Source organism: Canis lupus, chromosome 38 (assembly GCF_048164855.1).
Source record: "Canis lupus baileyi chromosome 38, mCanLup2.hap1, whole genome shotgun sequence".
NCBI lineage: Eukaryota > Metazoa > Chordata > Mammalia > Carnivora > Canidae > Canis > Canis lupus.
This window is the reverse complement of record NC_132875.1, coordinates 7,119,524-7,138,976: the sequence shown is the minus strand read 5'-3', so window position 1 is coordinate 7,138,976 and position 19,453 is coordinate 7,119,524. Positions and strand designations below refer to the sequence as shown.

Below are 19,453 nucleotides of genomic sequence, written 5' to 3'. Positions count from 1 at the left end.
GAGACAAAGAGCATTCGCAGAATGAGGCTGAGGAAAGCCAGTGAGGTGAGAGAAAACTGAGAGAGATGCTGTAGTGTACTGGAAGCCAGATGAAGAAAGTTTATCACACAGGAGGGAGTGATCTACAGTCTTAAATACTGCTGATGGAGCAAGTTCTATGAGCACTGAGAACTGGGCACTGTTGACCTTGACAAAGTAATCTGGAAGAAGTGTTGATGCTGGTGATCAGGGGAGCCTAACTGGAGAGGGCTTAGAACAAGTATTCAGTCTTTTAAGGGGTTTTGCTGAAAGTGGAAATGGGATAATTGGGCACACCTGTGGAGGAAGTGGGGGTCAAGAGATGATTTTAAGATGGAAGACATAATATGTTTGTATGGGGATAGGAAACATTCTACAGAGAGGGGGGGAAATGATACAGGGAGAGAAGAATTATTGGAAGATATGAATAGTGGGGAATATGAGAGTTTAGAGTTCACACTTTTGAGTTTCCTTTAAAATCTTAATATTTTGGGAATCCCTGGGTGGCTCAGTGGTTTGGTGCCTGCCTTTGACCCAGGGCATGATTCTGTAGTCCCAGGATCAGGTTCCGCATCGGGCTCCCTGCATGGAACCTGCTTCTCCCTCTGCCTCCCTTTCTATGTGTCTCTCATGAATAAATAAATAAAATCTAAAAAAAAAAAAAAAAAAAATCCTAATAAGTAGGGACACCTGGGTGGCTCAGCGGTTTAGTGCCTGCCTTCGGCCCAGGGTGTGATCCTGGAGTCCCCCCGATCGAGTCCCACATCGGGCTCCCTGCATGGAGCCTGCTTCTCCCTCTGCCTTTGTCTCTACCTCTCTTTCTATGCCTCTCATGAATAAATAAATAAAATCTTTAAAAAAAAAATCCTGATAAGTAAAAGAAGTGTGAGAAACAATGTTCCAATACAAACTCTCCACCCAAAACTACTTTTAATAGCTTTTAGAAGAATTTGAGATCCTGCAAATGCCATTCAGGGACCAGCTTAGGCAGAAACTCAAGTATCTGTGATCTCCTCCAGCAGACTCACACTTCACTTACCTCAGGTGCGGCCTGCCTCTTGTAGCTATCTGAATCTTCCAAGATCTGAAAATAACTGTGCATGTATTCTGCAGCTTGCTGCCACTGGTGCTTCAGCAGAGCTTCTTGAATAAAACTCAAACAAGCACTTGTTGTCTGAGCAAAATCCTTCTCTTTTTTCCCTCCAGTTGCTACAGATTAAAGAGAAAAGTCTTTAACCACAGTGATTCCAATTCAAGTTTAAAAAACTTACTTCTGATAAGCAGAAGTTTTATCGAGTGGAACAGCAGTTATAACTTAACAGGCCATCCCTAATATCAAAGCAAGCTTTACTTGAAACAAACTTTTCCACACTATTTTGACTAGTCTTAGCAAATGAAAAAAAATGTCTAATTTGGAGATACCTAATTTGATATTTTTGGGCTACCAGAGTACCAGAGGCTCCAAATCTGACTCAATCATCCTTTTATCTTTGCACTCAACAATCTGTATAATATCTCCCAAAGAGGGCCCCAAAAGCAAGACCCAAATATTTTGAATGGGTAAAAATCATTAGGTTATCCTAGACAAGCATGGTCTTTACTACCTAGCAGCGTTCTAAAAACTCCAAAAGGTGAGTTTTTATTTTTCAAGTTCCCAGTAACTGAAATGATATTTAATATTTAATGATATTAAATACAAATGGGATTTAACAGTTATAGACATTAGCATTTATATCTCTAAAGTATGGACAATCTTCATGTTAAGAATATTTGGACTTAGTTACAACCCCGTTTTAGGAGTGACTGGTTGCACACTGCCACCTCTTCTTCTCTTTCCACACCACCATAGGACCCCTATAGGCCAGCGGTCTTCCATCAAGAGTACCCTGACCCCTGGGAATACACAGACACATAGAGGCACTGTGCAAAGATAGTTTGAGAGAAATCAACTTGCAGATCTTCACTTTCCTCATACTCTTTCCTAAAATTAATCTCCTAGAGAATTGTTCTACAGTCAAGGCTGCACAACTGAAATCATTATATATTACCTTAAGGTGAGAATATAAGGGTAAATATTGAGAAAGTGAATGACTACAACACACCCTTTTGCAAGTCGGGTGGTTTCCAAGTCTTTGCTATCAAAAGTGTGGGGGACACCTGGGTGGCATAGTCGAGCACACAGTCAGCTGAGCATTGCACTCCTGATTTTAGCTCAGGTCATGATCTAAGGGTCCTAGGATCAAACCTAGCATCAGACTCTGCCCTCAGCTGGGGACTCTCTCACCCTCTCCCTCTCTCCTCAGGCTCTCCCTGGCCTGCTCTCCTGGTGCACGCTCGCTCGCTCTCTCTCGCTCTTTCTCTCTAAAATAATAAATCTTTTTTTTTTTAAGTGTGGAAGGGCCGAATAATTCTTTATAATAGATCCCTACACAATTTCATCATGAGTTCTTCAAAAATTCAAAAACCTTATACACTGCTATGATTAAACTCTATCTGGTGCCATCTACTTACTTATGTAACTAAGAGTTCTCAGAAATGTATCAATGAAAACAAAATAGAACCAGAGCTAAATCTTTTCTCACTCTGGAAATACATATATTCCTTCACAGATATTTAAAATAATTGGAAAAAAATGATAACCTTATTTTTTAAATTTTTATTTGTTTAAAGAATTTATTTATTCATGAGTGCCATGGAGAGACAGAGGCAGAGATACGGGCAGAGGGAGAAGCAGCCTCCATGCAGGGAGCCCAATGTGGGACTCGATACTGAAATTCTAGGATTATGCCCTGGGCCGAAGGCAGATGCTTAACTGCTGAGCCACCCAGGCATCCCAACCTTGTTTATTTTATTAAAATAAAGAAGCAATAAAAATTTACTTTTAATCAAATTTTAACACAACTTTTAATACTTATGTTTTCATCAGCTGTGTACAATTATTAATTACGATGTCTCACCCCAGACAAAATTTTAATACTTTAAGCCTTATCGGATATTAACAAAAAATAATTAAAAGTAGATACATAGCTTTATTGCAAAGATAAAAATATGAAAGGAAAATAAATAGTATAAAATCTCCATCACTTAAAATCTTTTTCATAAATATTTTTAAATGGATGATGAAAGGCATATCACATTCCTATGTTCTTTAGATTTCACTGGATATATTTGTAAAAGTAGTAAATGAATTTCATTTAAAAATGGCAACCTATAGTGGAAATTATATCTTTTGCGACTATTAAACTTACAATTTTTATTATTTTTTTTGTTTTATTTTTTTTAAACTTACAATTTTTAGATGGTATCTCAAAACCGTGCAAAGCAATATGTGATTTTTTAAAAAAGAGGATATGGGAGCAAAACAGATTTGAAGACTACTGCTCTACAATAGTGCTTCTCAAACTTTTTAAAAATACACACAGAAAAAAAAAAAAAAAAAAAAAAAACACAGATCTGGGATCCTTGCCTGGCTCAGTGGTTTAGCGCCTGCCTTCAGCTCAGGGCGTCATCCTGGAGTCCCCAGATCGAGTCCTGCATCAGGCTCCCTGCATGGAGCCTGCTGCTCCCTCTGCCTGGGTCTCTGCCTCTCTCTGTCTCTCATGAATAAATAAATAAAATCTTAAAAAAAAAAAATACACACAGATCACCTGGCGATCCTGATGCTTACTGTTCAGTGTGTGCTCCTACAAACAAAAGCCTTACCATCCCTGGGGATCTTATCAGAAATGCAGAATAATATGCCCCACCCAGCTCTCTGAATAAGAAGCTACATTTAGCAAGATCTACACACAAGCTGCCCAGGACTAATAGCAACACCAGGGAGGTAGTCTGGGAAAATGACAAAACACCTCTCCCTTAAAACCTCATTTATTGGGATCCCTGGGTGGCGCAGCGGTTTAGCGCCTGCCTTTGGCCCAGGGCGCAATCCTGGAGACCCGGGATCGAATCCCACATTGGGCTCCCGGTGCATGGAGCCTGCTTCTCCCTCTGCCTGTGTCTCTGCCTCCCTCTCTCTGTGTGACTATCATAAATAAATAAAAATTAAAAAAAAAAAAAACTCATTTATTCACATAAAGGAGGACTGACCTCAGGCCAAGCTCCCATCTACCCCTCAAGTTTTCACTACTCAGAATGGAAATTGGACTTTAGACTAGTGTCCTTACATCCTTGGAAAATTCTCCTTCTGTCTTCCAAATTAGCCTAGTTACCCTACTAATATCTCTCACTTCATTCTTTATGAGCAAAAGATTATCCTATTTGTTGCCAATACACTTTCAAAAATAATTGCCTAGGAAAAGAAATTTTGACACAGAATGAGGTACAATAAAGAACAAGTGCCATCAACCTATCTCTAATGCCCCTGAAAAAACCTGGAAATGTGTCAGTCAACAAATATTTTTTGAGCACTATTTTGAGCCAAGTACTATTCTAAGGTACTCAACATTCAGTTTTAATCCAGATTGGCCTCTGTCTTCGAAGTTTTTATTCTAGGGGGCATACCCTTCAAAACCCCAAAAGATATCTACTAGAATAAAAAATAAGCAATTGCTAGGCAATTCTGTTTTCCTATTATGGCTATTTTTTTTTAAATCTCTACAATGTCAATATTACCTGAAATTATTTTCTCATTGCAGACATAATGTATTTTGGGTTTAACAGGCTATCCATAACTTATGAAACATTTCTAAATATGTAAATTCTGGACTTACACCTATCTGCTCAGTTCCTAGTAAGTATTGCTAGAGAAAACAAACAAACAAAAAGTGTACCTACCATAATACAGACTGCTATTAGTTCAAAGGAAAAATAGAAAAAAGGATCTATTTTTTTTTTCTTACAGCCTCAAAAACCCTTATATAGTCCCATCCTGAAAACTGAGTAAACCAGTTTGGTTATTCACTTTGTATCCAGAGTTTTATCATCTCTCTGCATTACAATTAAAATGGCTGTATGTGATTTTACTTACCCACAGTCTCTATATGCTTCTGGAGCCAAGGAAAGGACATTCCTGTACCAGAGAACATGCATGATTCCTCTTGCTCGTCCTCTGTCTTGGACCTTACCAATTCTTCACTGAAATCACTCATACCTGCTCCAAATTGAGATTATCAGTTCCTTTCTGTGTATCTTATTTCACAGAATTCTTAAACAGAAAAAAATGCCATCTTTTTATCTAATAAATAACACTCAATCAGCAAAATTATCTACTAGGTCACTCCTTTAAAAAAAAAAATTTCATTTATTTGAGAGAGAGCAAGGGGGGGGTTGGGAGGGAGGGAGAGAGAAAGAGAGAGAGCCAGTGCACAAGCAGGGGGAAGAGGCAGAGGGAGAAGCAGACCCCCCCCCCCAACTGAGCAGGGAGCCTCACTAGGGGCTGGATCCCAGGACCCTGCGATCTGAGCTGAAGGCAGATGCTTAACGGACTGAGTCACCCAGGCACCCCCAGGTAGCTCCTTTATTTATTTATTTTTTTTAAATTTTTATTTATTCATGATAGGCACACAGTGAGAGAGAGAGAGGCAGAGACACAGGCAGAGGGAGAAGCAGGCTCCATGCACCGGGAGCCCGACGTGGGATTCGATCCCGCGTCTCCAGGATCACGCCCTGGGCCAAAGGCAGGCGCCAAACCGCTGCGCCACCCAGGGATCCCCAGGTAGCTCCTTTAAAGAAAGGAGTAAAATTATGCCAGCAACAGCCAAAAAAAATGATCCATTCAAAAAAACTTTTTAATCTTTACTATGTTACAAGAACAAAGATAGATAAGATAGTGCACCTTAATAAATACACACATAAAAATAACAGCTCAAGCTTAGAGGAAGAAACAGCAAAATGATACATAATAATAAAACCACACAACCACAATAACAGTAGTAATGGTTAATATGTATTGTCTCTATCTATACCACCAAGCTTTTAAATTATCTCGTTAATTCCTATAAAAATCCAGAGGAAACTACGATTATTTTCTTCCACGTTCATATTGAAAAAAAACTGAGGGGCTTAATTAAGTTAAGCCAACATAAGAAAAGTGAAGACAATATTCCAGGACATCAAACTTGGCATCAAACTACTTGGCATGAATAGTCTTGGGTCCATGTAGAGGAGGGGGTAGGAAGACAGGACTGAGGGTCACCTGGGTGGCTCAGCGGTTGAGCGTCTGCCTTCTGCAAAGGTCGTGACCTGGGTCCCAGGTGGAGTCCCCCATCGGGCTCCCTGCATGGAGCCTGCTTCTCCCTCTGCCTGTGTCTCTGCCTCTTTCTCTGTCTCTCGTGAAAAAAATAAATAAAATCTTTAAAAAAAAATCAAATTCTGCGGTTTAGGAGCATGGGTTTGAAATAACACCCGAAACACGTGTATTTTAACGAGCCCTTACAGAAGAAACTCTCCCTTCCCAAATTCTCAAAAACTAAGTGGGTGCCCCCCGCAGTTGCCACGGTAACCATCATAGCTTCTCCACCCCTTCCGCCTCGTTCTCAGCAATAAAGGTTTCAGAACATCAAGAAAAAAAAACATCAGCAGAACAAGGGTGAATCCTAGCGCAGCCCTTCGGGTGCTACTCTGCACGGCGGCGAGGACGGACGGACAAACGCAGCGGCACTCACCTGCCCGACGCCCACACTTCTCCGCGGCTCTAACGCAGCCCAGCGACTGGGGCCCAGCGAGAGCCAACCGCCACCGGAAGCGGAGTTAGAGACGCCTCGCTGCGAGCATGCGCAAAGCCGCCCCCTCGCACACCTGCGCTCTCAGGCGGTGCGCAGACGCGGCCCCGCCCCTAACCCCTCCTCCCGCGGCGGAGGCGTCGCCTTCGGCGGCTCGACCCCGGAAGTGGCTGCGGGCCGCTGCCCTCCCTCGGGGTGGGTCCCGGTGGGGGAATGCGGGACTCTAAGTGCCTCTGGAGACCGGGACGACGGGATGATGGACGAGGGGAGCAGTCAGAGGAGCGGAATTGCACCGCACCGAGTGATTCACGGAACGGGGCCTTTAGAGTTTTGCTCGGCCTAAGGGTTAGGAGGCCTGGGGCGGGGGCGGGGGCGGGGGCGGGGGGGGCGGAGAAAGGGACGGGGTCCTGACCGAGATAAACCTGCAGAACCTCTTTTTTTTTTGTTTTGTTTTTTTGTTTTTAAAGATGTTGTTTATCTATTCATGAGAGACACAGAGAGGCAGAGGGAGAAGCAGGCTCCACGCAGGGAGCCCGACGCGGGACTCGATCCCGGGACCCCGGGGTCACGCCCTAGGCCCAAGGCGGGGGCGAACCGCTGAGCCTCCCAGGCAGCCCCTAATCTGCATAACCTCTTAACCGCTTCCTCGAAATCTTGTTTTTCTCTTTGATTAAAGTTTTAACTTTGAATTTATATATGTCCCCAAATTTTGGGCAAGAATGTGTTTTTGCCCTCTCGGCAGAGATGGCTCTGGGGACACGTCTGGGGTCATTTTTCCTGAAGAATGTTGATGAACATACGGGAGAGAGGCAGAGAGGCGTCAAAAGTGAGACGATCAGGGCAGCCCCGGTGGCTCAGCGGTTTAGCACCGCCTTCGGCCCAGGGTGTGACCCCGGGGTCCCCGGATCGAGTCCCACGTCGGGCTCCCTGCATGGAGCCTGCTTCTCCCTCTGCCTGTATCTCTGCCTCTCTCTCTTTCTCTTTCTGTCTCTCATGAATAAATAAATAAAATCTTTAAAAAACAAAAAAGATGAAGACAGTAAAATGAAAACAACTCATCCAATAGTTAAACAAGATTTAAAAAAAAAAAAAGATGACAAAAATGCAAATATAAAACAAAATGAAGCATACAGAAGGTTTCTAGACTCCAATCTAGAAGAAAACATATTCTAAGAAGCATAAAGATATCTTTACAATTGTGTTATGCTGAAGAACAACTTAATATAATAATAACATTTTTTTAAGGGCAGCCCAGGTGGCTCAGTTAAGTATTTGCCTTCCACTCAGGTCAGGATTCCAGGATCCTGGGATTGAGCCGCACATCAGGCTTCCTGCTGGGCTGGGAGCCTGCTTCTCCCTCTGCTATCCTCCTCTTTGTGCTTTCTCTTCCTCTCTCTCAAATAAATAATAAAATCTTTAAAAATAACATTTTTGAAAAACTGCAAACTTATTTAGAAAATATTGTTTCCACAAACCCTTCAGTGATTGCCACAAACACTCTATTTTATTCCCCGCAGTCTAATAAAGAACAAGCTTTAGACAACCAGTTGGAAAGACATCATCATAAACAGTCTATACTAGATCACAGCTGATAATATGGACGAGATAAAAAAGTAGCAAAAATGAAAAGATAAAACAAAGGCAGCTTACATAATAATATAGAGGAAGATACTATCTAACTATAAACTCTCTATAAAGTACATGGATGAAGATCCCACCCCAGGCTCAGAATTGAGGAAAAAAACAAGCAACTGTATTCTCAAAGGCATGGCTCCATTTTTTTTGCCCATTTGATGCCCCAAATCCCTCATAAAGAAGTTCAAGCAATTGTACAGGAAAGGCCACATGAAGAAAAAAGTTCCTAATGGGTAAAACAACCACATGGAGAGAGGCCACATGAAGCCCACAGTCTACATCTTAATTCCATACATCTGAGGCAAACTTTCACGGACCTTGTGACCCAGATCAGTCTACTGCTGAATGCAATTGCTTGAGTGAGTCTACTTGACAACATGAAGGAAAGGTGAGCTATTCCCACTGAACTCTAAAAATTTCTGGCTTCCAAAATATGAGCAATAAAATTGTTGTTTGAAGCTACTAAATTATGGAATAGTTTGTTATATGGCAATAGATATCTAAAATACTGATATCGGCCATTTGTATTTTCCATCTTTCTTTTCTCCATCAGTCTAGTTAGAGATTACCAATTTATTTATGATGTGATCAGAAACAAACTTTGTCAGATGTCAATATTATAAGAATTGTTGAGACTTATTTTATCCCCCCAAATATGATTTATCTTGGTAAACGTTCCATGGGCAGTGAAAAAGCAATGTGCCCTGCTGTTGTTGAGCATCAGTGTCAATGAGGTTGAGGTAGGTGATAGTTTTGTTCAAATTTTCTATCACTGACTTCACATATAGTGCTGTTATTAATTTCTGAGATAGGGGAGTTAAAAATGCATACACTCTGTGGATTCGTTTCTTCTTTAGTTTTATCAGGTTTTCCTTTACATATTTGGAAGTTTTATTGATCACATTAAACTGATAGCTCTGGGATCCCTGGGTGGCGCAGCGGTTTGGCGCCTGCCTTTGGCCCAGGACACGATCCTGGAGAATCGGGATCGAATCCCATGTCGGGCTCCCGGTGCATGGAGCCTATGTCTCCCTCTGCCTGTGTCTCTGCCTCTCTCTCTCTCTCTCTCTTTCTCTCTGTGTGTGACTATCATAAATAAATAAAAAAATAAAAATAAAAAAAATAAACTGATAGCTCTTATGTCTTTCTGATGATATAACCATTTTATCATTATGAAAAATCCTTTGTCTCTGATAACCCTTCTTTAAAAAAAAAAGACTTTATTTATTCATGAGAGACACACAGAGAGAGACACAGGCAGAGACACAGGCAGAGGGAGAAGCAGGCTCCATGCAAGGAGCCTGATGTGGGTCTCGATCCTGGATCACACCCTGGGCTGCAGGCGGCGCTAAACTGCTGCGCCACCGGGGCTGCCCTCTGATAACCCTTCTTATCTTGAAATGAAATTTCTCTTATATTAATACAGTCATTGCAGCTTTCTTAGCTTACTGTTTGTAGGTTTTATATTTTTTCCATCTTTATGTGGTCAACCTATATATGTTTTTTTAAATGTGATTCCCTTATAGACAGTACTTAGTTGGATCTTCCTGTTTTTAATTTAATGTGACAATCTCCGTCTTTTAATTGATGTGCTTTATCCTTTTGTGTTAATTGTAATAATTTATATTGTCAAATTTAAGTTTATCATTTTGATGTTTTTTTCCAGTTTGTCTCATTAGTTTTATGTTCCTCTCCTCTCTTCTTCACTTATTGCCATTTCTTTGGATTAATCAAATGCTTTAGTATTCCATTTGAATTCCTCTATTGGCTTTTAACTATGCCTTTTTTGCATTATTGTTTTAGCAAAGTTGTAAGGAATTATGATATGCATTCTTAAATTTGGTAATTTAAGTTATATCTACTAATATCTACTTAGAGTTAAAATTGTGATACTTCACATAAAATAAAAGAGGCTTACCTTGTATGGCTTTATTTACCACCACTCCTAAGTCCTTTGTGCTTTATTGTCTTATGTGCTACATCTACATTCATTGTCATTTTTGCTTTAAATGGTCATAATGTACTTTAAAGAAATTAAGAGAAGAAACATATATATTGCCTTTTTTTTTTTTTATTCATGAGAGACAGAGAGAGAGAGAGAGAGGGGCAGAGACACAGGCAGAGGGAGAAGCAGGCTCCACTCAGGGAGCCCGATGCGGGACTTGATCCCGGGACTCCAGGATCATGCCCTGGGCCAAAGACAGACACCAAACCACTAAGCCACCCAGGGATCCCCCAATATGTTGCCTTTTAAAAAAAAGATTTTATTTATTTATTCATGTGAGACACAGAGAGAAGGAGGCAGAAACATAGGCAGAGGGAGAAGTAGGCTCCATACAGGGAGCCTGATGTGGGACTCGATCCCCGGACTCCAGGATCATGCCCTGAGCCAAAGGCAGATGCTCAATTGCTGAGCCACCCAGGCATCCCTATATATTGCCTTTTATATTTACCTGTTTACTATTTTTAGCACTATCATTCCTTCTAATAGATTATTTTCAAATAGCTGTCAGAAATTCTTCCCATTCCTGCCTGAATGTACATGTTGCTTCTCTCATTAAGAGATAGAGTCCAGGGGTGCCTGAATGGTCCTGTTGGTTAAGCATCAACTGGTTTCAGCTCAGGTTATGATCTCAGTATCATGAGATTGAGCCCTACATTGGGGGATTAGGACTCCCACATCGAGCTCCCTGCATGGAGTCTGCTTCTCCCTCTGCTTGTGTCTCTGCCTCCCTCACTCTTGTGTCTCTCAAGAATAAATAAATAAAATCTTTAAAAAAAAGAAAAAAGGGAAAAAAAGAGGTAGAGTCTATTTCTCCATCCCTTGAATCTGGGTGGGTCTTTTGACTTGCATTGGTGAATAAAATGTGCCAAAAGTGATGTCATGCCAGTTCTAGACACAGACCTTAAGAAGCCTTGCATTTTGTACTTTTATCTTTTAGAAATATAGCCAGCAACTAAGTAAGTTTGGGCTAGATTACTAAATATCAAAAAATACTTGGAATGAAAAAGGCCCATCCCAGCCATGGCAGGAACCACATCTGAGTCACCAGACATGTGAATGAAACCAATTTGGAAGTTTCAGCCCTAACTAACTTCCCATCTTAGTGCAGCCACATGAGTGACCTAGGTCAATAACACCCAAATCTGAAGAACCAACCAGTTAAGTCTAGATAAGGCACAGAATAGGGAGAAATAATAAATGACTATAATTTTAAACCACTAAATAGGGCAGCCCCATTGGCTCAGCGGTTTAGCGTCGCCTTCAGCCCAGGGCGTGATCCTGGAGACCCAGGATCGAGTCCCACGTCGGGCTCCCTGCATGGAGCCTGCTTCTCTCTCTGCCTGTGCCTCTGCCTTTCTCTCTCCCTCTCTCTGTGTCTTTTATGATTAAATAAACTAAATCTTTAAAAAAAAAAAAAAACCACTAAATGTATTACACAGTAAAGAAAATTAAAACATTGTATCTCTTAGTTTCCATAAAGTATGTCATCATCTTTAATCCTGAAGAATTTTTTTTAGCATTGCTTATGATACAGGTCTATTAGTGTTGAATTTTCTGTTTTCATTTACCTAAAAATGTCTATTGTGCCTTCAGGTTTTTTTTTAAGATTTTATGTATTGACACAGAGAGACAGAGAGACCACAGCAGCGGGAGCAGCAGAGGGAGAGGGAGAAGCAGGTTCTGCCCCAAGCAGGGAGCCCAATGTGGGGCTTGATCCCAGGACCCCCAGATCACAACCTTAGCCAAAGGCAGACGCTCAACCACTAAGTCATCCAGGTGCCCTTATCATTCTGGTTTAATATCATTAATTCATCCTCTTATGTATTCCATACCTTTCACATCTCATGTAGATTTCAATGGAACGAGCTTTCATATGTGCAGGGAACTCTTACTCTTTCTGTATACAATTGATCGGTTTTCACACTTGAATAGTCTTCATAATGGTACTTATGTTCCTGTTCTTAATTCTATACTACATGTATTATTTAAAATACTGAAGATTCAGGAAATTTGCTTTGTCTTGTTGTGTGATCTGTAACAGAGGTCTACTGTGATCGTATGTTATCCTGAAGAATATATTTTCTTCTTAATTTTTAAGGTTACCTCCAGGAGTCGCTTTGAACCTACCAGGCATAGCTTAGGAAGATGTTACCTGCTCTGCTGATTTATACTAAAAGGGAAGTTTTTAGGGAAGGTAGTTGTCAAAAAAAAAGGTGTCCCTTTGGGGCGTCTGGGTGGCTTAGTCGGTTAAACGACTGCTTTCACTCAGGTCATGATCCTGGGGTCCTGGGATCGAGCCCTATGTTGGGCTCCCTGCTCAGCAGGAAGTTTGCTTCTCCCTCGCCCTCTACCCCTTCCCCTTCTCCTCCCCCCTCTCTCTGCACCCTCCCCCCTCTCTCTGCACCCTCCCCCATCACCCCCTCCCCTACTTGTCTGTGTGCCAGCTGCCGTACTACTCTCGCGCTCTCTCTCAAATAAATCAATAAAATCTTTTAAAAAACAAAAAGGTCTCCTTTGTGACAGTCATTAACTTACTGAGACTTTTGTACCATTAACCATCTCTGTTGGCTAAGAGCCAGATACATTGCTGTTTAATTATTTAAACAACACGAATGGGTAACCTTTTAATATATCATTTGCTTTTTAAAGGAACACTCTGGTTTTAACATTTGCCCCAATTTCATAGATGAAGAATCTAAGATTCAGAAAAATCAATGACTTGCCTAAGGTCACACAATTGGACCTCTGGTACCTAGGTTAGTGCTTTTGATTACTTTCCTTGCCTCTGCTGTTGTCTTAGCAAGGAAGTAATTCATATCTGAAAACTGTAAATGGATAAAGCCGAACAGTCTACACTGTGGATATTGAGTTCTACCCACCTCACCTTAGAATCTGTTACACATTTGTTTCAAAGCTCAAATATTTGACTTCTGTGAATATAGTGCCAAGGTAAATTAGGCATAACCGGAAACAGGAACTTATATATCAGTCTGTATACCAGTGGCAATTTCAGATGTTTGAGTTTCTTTCTTTGTACAGTAGAAATTGGGATAATATTTGTCAGGACTAGACAAATAGTGCATGCTGATAGATATAGAACCTTGTATATGACTCACTCCCCGTACAACATACCCTTTGACATGACCTTGACATGGCTTTTTGATTGTCAAGAAGAATTTAACCCTGCTGTCCATGCCCAACACAGAACTCCATCCTCCTTGGCTTTTGGAACCGGATATTTGCTTAAATTCCACTTCAGTTATATGATCACTTTACTTAAAATCTGATAGCTTTCTGTTTCTTACTCTATTAAGTCTAAATTCTTGTACTTGATTTTCAAGGGCTTTATATAACCTGACTTATTCTAGCTGCCTGAATTTATCTCCCACAACTCTTTACTAGAATCATTTCACTGTGGTAAGATTAGATCCCCTTATTGTCCTTTGAACATTCTGCTCTCTTTTCTCTTATGTCACTTTCTTCACCTGCCCTTTCCTTTCTTTTATTTTCCTTTTTTTTTTTTTTTTTTTTTTGGTTAAGATTTTATGTATTTATTTATGAGAGAGAGAGAGAGGCAGAGACACAGGCAGAGGGAGAAGCAGGCTCCCTGTGGGGAGCCTGATGCTAAACTTGATCCCAGAACCCTAGGGTCACGCCCTGAGCCAAAGGCAGATGCTCAAACACTGAGCCACCCAGGTGTCCCTGCCCTTTCCTTTTCCTTTTACAATCTGACTCCTATCTACTCACCCAGCCCTAACTCAAATCCTACCATTATCTTTAGTGCTTAGAATTTGTACCTGTGTTGAATGTGAAAATGTATTTTCATTTTAGCACTTATTGTGTAGCTGGGTTCTGTGTCTGCATCCCCCGCACCCCCAAGTTACAGAGAGAAGTGGTTGGCATTAACAAGAGAGATTTGTTTATCTTTTAGGAGTTTCCACTCTGAAGAATATAATAGAATCCAGAGTCCTCCTGCACTCTTGAGGGTAGGAGCCAAGATTGGGCCTCCTTTAGCACAGGTATAACAAGTGGACCTATCTCTCAGACACTGGCCACAAAGGATGACGTTAGACACGAGAAGTCAGAAATCTGGCAAGAGAGAAGATCTCAGGGTGCCCAGCAGGAAATGATACCATGCAGGCTGACCGGATGGAGTAAAACAAAAATGTGTTTCTTGCTCTTCTCACTATATTGTAACCAATCATAGTGTTTTCATGTTTAACCTGACTTATAACTCTTCAGTTACCTTTAAGGATAACCATATTTTATCTCTTTCTGCCAATGATTGCAAATTACTTTTCCCCATATAATTTTTTGACAACTTTCTTGAGTTGTAAATGCTGTTTCAAACTAAATAAATAAATAAATAAATAAATAAATAAATAAATAAATAAATAAATAAATTCTATTTAAGTATTTAAATGATACAGTTTTATGAGTTCTGACATATGCTTACACACCTGAGACCATCACCACAAGGGAAGGAACATAACCATCATCCACAACTTTCTTTGTGTTCCTTGCCTCCCTGTCCTGTTACCAAGCAACAATTGTCATTATAGATTAGTTTGAATTTTCCAGAATGTTATGTAAATTGAATTATAAGTATATATTTTTTGGTCTGGTTTATTTCACTCAGAATTTCCTTGCCATTAGTAGTACCAATAGCTCCTTTATTATTTTTAAAAAAGATTTTATTTATTTCGAGAGAGAGTGAGAGAGAGCGCCCATGTGTGAAGTGGGGGTGCGGTGGGGGACAGAGCACAAGGGAGAATTCCAAGCCGACTCCTCACTGAGCACAGAGCACTGAGCACAGAGCCAGATGCTGGGCTGGATGCTAGGACCCTGAGATCATGACCTAAGCTAAAATCAAGAGTCACCTGCTTAATCGACTGAGCCAGCCAGGAACCCCAGGAACTCCTTATTGCTGAACAATATTCCAAAATTTAATACCTATGTATCTCTCAATGGACACCTGGGTTTTGGTTGATTTGTTTGTTTTTACTATTACAGGTGAAGCTAATAAGAACATTTGTGAAAAGTCTTGGTGAAGAAATAACTTTTGTTTCTCTTGAGTAAATACCCAGGAGTGGAAAAACTGGGTTCATATGGTAGATGTGGTTCAATTTTTAAAGAAACTGCCCAATTGCAATTATAGCCAGCAGTGTCATGAGAAATCCAACTGTCCTTATCCTTGTCAACACTTGCATGATTAGCCTTCTTTAGTAATTCTAGTGGATATGCAATGATACTGATTGTGGTTTTGATTTGCTTTTTTCCTAATGACTAATGATGTTGAATATCTTTTCATATACATGTTTTCCATGTGTGTATCTTCTAAGGTGAAGTGTCTACTTAAATCTTTCATCCACTTTTTTGAAATTGGGTTATCTTCTCATTTGTAAGTTGTAAGACTTATTTAGATATTCTAGGTTTCTTTCTTTTGGATACATGTTTTGCAAACCTTTCTCCTACTCTGCGGCTTACCTTTCTGTTTTCTTAACAGTGAATATAGGAGTGAGAGCAAAAGTTTTGGTTTTGATGAAGTCCCAATTTATTGATTTTCTTTTAGAGTTTATGTTTTTTGTGTATTTAGAAATTTGTCAAGCCCAATGTCAGGATCATAGGAAACATAGAAACATAGAAGAACTATGTTTTCTTCCAGAAGTCTTATAGCTTTAGTTTCTACATTTAGGCCTATAATGTATTACCAATCAATTTTTGTATATGTTATGTGGTAAGGGTCTAGGTTAATGGACTTTGTCTATTTCATCCTAGTTGTATCATTTATTGGCATAAAGTTATTCATAATATTCCCTTCATATTCTTCTAATGCCTGTCTTCTCTCTCATTTCTGATATTGATAATTAGTGTCATCTCTCTTTTTTTTCTTCCTACTCACTCTGAATAGAGGTTCATCAGTTAATATTGAAATTCAGAGAATAAACTTTTGGCTTCATTGATTTTCTCTATTTTCTTTTTGTTTTCTATTTTTTTGATTCCTGATATTTATTATTTCCTTTCTTCTGCTTGTTTTTTTTTTTTTTAAGTTTTATTTTATTGTATTGACAGAGACCACAAACAATGGAAGCAGCAGAGGGAGAGGGAGGAGCAGGCTCCAAATGAGCAGGGAGCCCAATGTGGGGCTTGATCCCAGGACCCTGGGATCACGACCTGAGCTGAAGGCATATGCTCAACCGACTGAAGCACTCAGGCGCCCCTTATGCTTGGGTTTTGATTTGCTCTCCTTTTTCTAGTTTCTTTTTTTTTTAATTTTATTTATTTATTCATGAGAGACACAGAGAGAGAGAGAGAAAGAGAGAGAGAGAGGCAGAGACACAGGCAGAGGGAGAAGCAGGCTCCATGCAGGGAGCCTGATGTGGGACTCGATCCTGGGACTCCAGGATCATTCCCTGGGCTGAAGAGAGTGCTAAACAGCTGAGCCACCGGGGCTGCCCTTTTTTCTAGTTTCTTAAGGTAGAAACTGAAGTGGTTAATTTAGAAACGTGTCTGGCTTTCTAATATAGACATTTAGGTTTAAGTTTCCCTCTAAAGTACTTTCATAGTATCCCACAAATTTTGATATGTTGTGTTTTCACGTTCATTCACTGTGAAATACTTCCTATTTTCCTATTTGATTTCTTCTTTAACTCATGGGTTATTTAAAAGTGTGTTACTTAGGGTTGCCTGGGTGGTTCAGTTAAGTGTCTGAATATTGATTTTGGCTCAGGTCATAATCTTGAGGTCATGGGATTGATCCTCATATTGGGCTTTACACTCAGTGCAGAGTCTGCTTGACCCTCTTCCCCCTCCCCTTCCCCCACTTTCTCTCTTTCTCTCTCAAATAATAAATAAATAAAATATTTTTCTTACAGATTTTATTTATTTATTCATGAGAGACACACAGATAGAGGCAGAGACACAGGCAGAGGGAGAAACAGGCTCCCCATGAGGAGCTTGATGTGGGACTTGATCCCAAGACCCCAGGATCACACCCTGAACTGAAGGCAGACACTCAACCACTGAGCTACTCAGGTGACCCAGAAGTAAAATCCTTAAAAAAATAAAAATTTGTTACTTAATTTCCAAAATTTGGAGATATTCCAGATGTTTTTTCGTTATTGACTTCTTTTTTTTTTTTAAAGGTTTTATTGATTTATTCATGAGAGACACAGAGACATAGACAGAGGGAGAAGCAGGCTCCCTGTGAGGAGCCTGATGTGCCACTAGATCCCAGTACCCTGGGATCATGACCTGAGCCGAAGGCAGATGCTCAACCACTGAGCCACCCAGGCATCCTTGTTATTGATTTCTAATTTAATTTCATGTGGTCAGAAAACATACTTCACCTGTTTGGAAAAATTTTAAATGTATTGTTTCATGGTCCATGATCATGGTAAATGTTCCATAGTCCAAAAAAAATGTATATTTTGCTGTTGTTGGGTGGAGTGTTCTAGAGACATCAATTAAGTCAACTGATGGTGTTTAAGTCTTCTATCGTCTTATTGACTTTCTGTCTACTTGTTCTATCAATTATTGAGAAAGGGATATTGAAGTCTCCAACTATAATTGTGAATTTGTGCAGTATGTTCATAAGTTCTGTTTTTGCTTCCTGTATTTTGAAGCTTTCCTATTAGGTGTATAAACATTTAAAATTGTTATATTCTCTTGATGAATTGATTTCTTTAAATTATGAAATGTTTCCCTTTACTCTTGATAAACATTCTTTGCTGTGAAATCTATTTTCTCTGGAAACAAATGAGCAAAGGGGAAAATGAGAACTGCCTACTTAAAGGGGGAGAGAGATAGTAAAATCAAGAAACAGATTCTTAATTATAGAGAACAAACTGATGGTTTGGGGAGGATGTGTTAAAAGGTGATGGGGACTAAGAAATGCGCTTGTGATGAGCACCAGGTGATGTATGAAATTGTTGAATCACTATACTGTACACCTGAAATTAGTATAACAATGTATGTTAACCAACTGGAATTATAATAAAAACTTAAAAAAAGAAATCTATCTTGTCTGATTTTTTAAAAAAGATTTTATTTATTTATTCATGAGACACAGAGACAGAGAAAGAGAAGCAGAGACATAGACAGAAGAAGAAGCAGGTTTCCAATTTGGGACTCAATCCCCGGGCCTGGGATCACACCCTGGGCCAACCATTGAGCTACCCAGGCATCCCTACCTTGTCTGATATTAATATGGCTATTCTAGCTTTCTTTTGATTAGTATTAGGTTGGCTTATCTTTTTTATTTGTGTTTTCTCATTGGAAGCATATAGTTGAACTTTGCTTTTTTATTTTTTAAAAAAGATTTATTTTTGAGAGGGAGAGACAGTAGGGGAGGGGCAGAAGGAGAGGGAGGGAGAGAATCTCAGACTCCCTGCTGAGCATGGAGCCAAGTGGGAGGCTTAATCTCATGATCCTGAGATCATGACCCAGACCAAACTCAAGAGTCAGATGCTTAACCAGCTGAGCCACCCAGGCACCCCGAGTTTTGCCTTTTCAAAATTGAATATGAAAATCTATGCCTTTTAAAGGAATTTTTAGACCATTTACATTTCATGTGATTAGTGATATGATTAGGTTTAAATCTGTGGTCTTCCATTTTTCTTCCTGTTTGTATCTTCTGTTTTATGTTCCCCCTTTACTCTTTTTCTGTCTCCCTTTTGATTAATTATGTGTTATCGCCTCTGTTGACTTACTAGCTCTCTCTCTGGGATTTTGTTATTGTTTGTATCGCTATAGCGCCTTTAGCTTATACACACCTTTAGCTTATTACTGTATACCTTCGTGTGATATTTTATCACTTCCCTTGTAGCCTTAGGTCTTTACAACAGTATACTTCCATTTCTCCTCTTCTACTTTCATGCAATTGTAGTCAATTGTATGACTACAATTCCATGAAAGATTATGTGTCTTTTTATTATTGAATTTTAAGAGTTCTTTATTCTAGGTACAAATCCCCTATGAGACATGAATAGCAGATATTTTTTTCTCCCTTCTGTGTGATTATCTTTTCACTCGTTTGACAATATACTTTGAAGCACAGAAGTTTTGAGTTTGATAAAGTCTAATTTATCTATTTTTTCTTTGGTTGCTGTGCTTTTGATGTCATATCTGAGAAGTC

The 19,453-nt window shown here is 39.9% G+C and overlaps 1 protein-coding gene and 1 long non-coding RNA gene across 7 annotated transcripts in view; one reads left to right on the top strand and one right to left on the bottom strand.

Annotated features, from left to right (window-relative positions):
- The window catches only part of TAF1A (TATA-box binding protein associated factor, RNA polymerase I subunit A), a 31,503-nt gene extending 24,732 nt beyond the window's left edge, over positions 1-6,771 (bottom strand). Inside the window, exons 1-3 of one of the 4 annotated variants that reach the window (XM_072814972.1) lie at positions 6,621-6,771; positions 4,985-5,162; positions 1,058-1,227 (exon numbers count right to left, since the gene is read on the bottom strand). In XM_072814972.1, the coding sequence (XP_072671073.1) occupies positions 1,058-1,227; positions 4,985-5,105 (291 nt within the window). In that variant the 5' untranslated portion in view covers positions 5,106-5,162; positions 6,621-6,771. Of the gene's footprint in view, positions 1-1,057; positions 1,228-4,984; positions 5,163-6,151; positions 6,283-6,620 lie in introns of those variants that run through there. The other 3 variants (XM_072814974.1, XM_072814973.1, XM_072814975.1) reach the window with 3 other exon arrangements.
- Positions 6,489-14,733, top strand: LOC140627013 (uncharacterized). 3 transcript variants are annotated; one of them, XR_012025984.1, is made up of 4 exons: positions 6,490-7,022; positions 8,195-8,700; positions 12,416-13,734; positions 14,249-14,733. It is a non-coding gene; the product is annotated as an uncharacterized lncRNA (long non-coding RNA). The 3 variants fall into 3 exon arrangements; XR_012025983.1 differs by lacking the exon at positions 12,416-13,734 and having other exon boundaries at positions 6,507-7,022; XR_012025982.1 differs by lacking the exons at positions 8,195-8,700; positions 12,416-13,734 and having other exon boundaries at positions 6,489-7,022.
- The last annotated feature ends 4,720 nt before the right edge of the window (positions 14,734-19,453 follow it).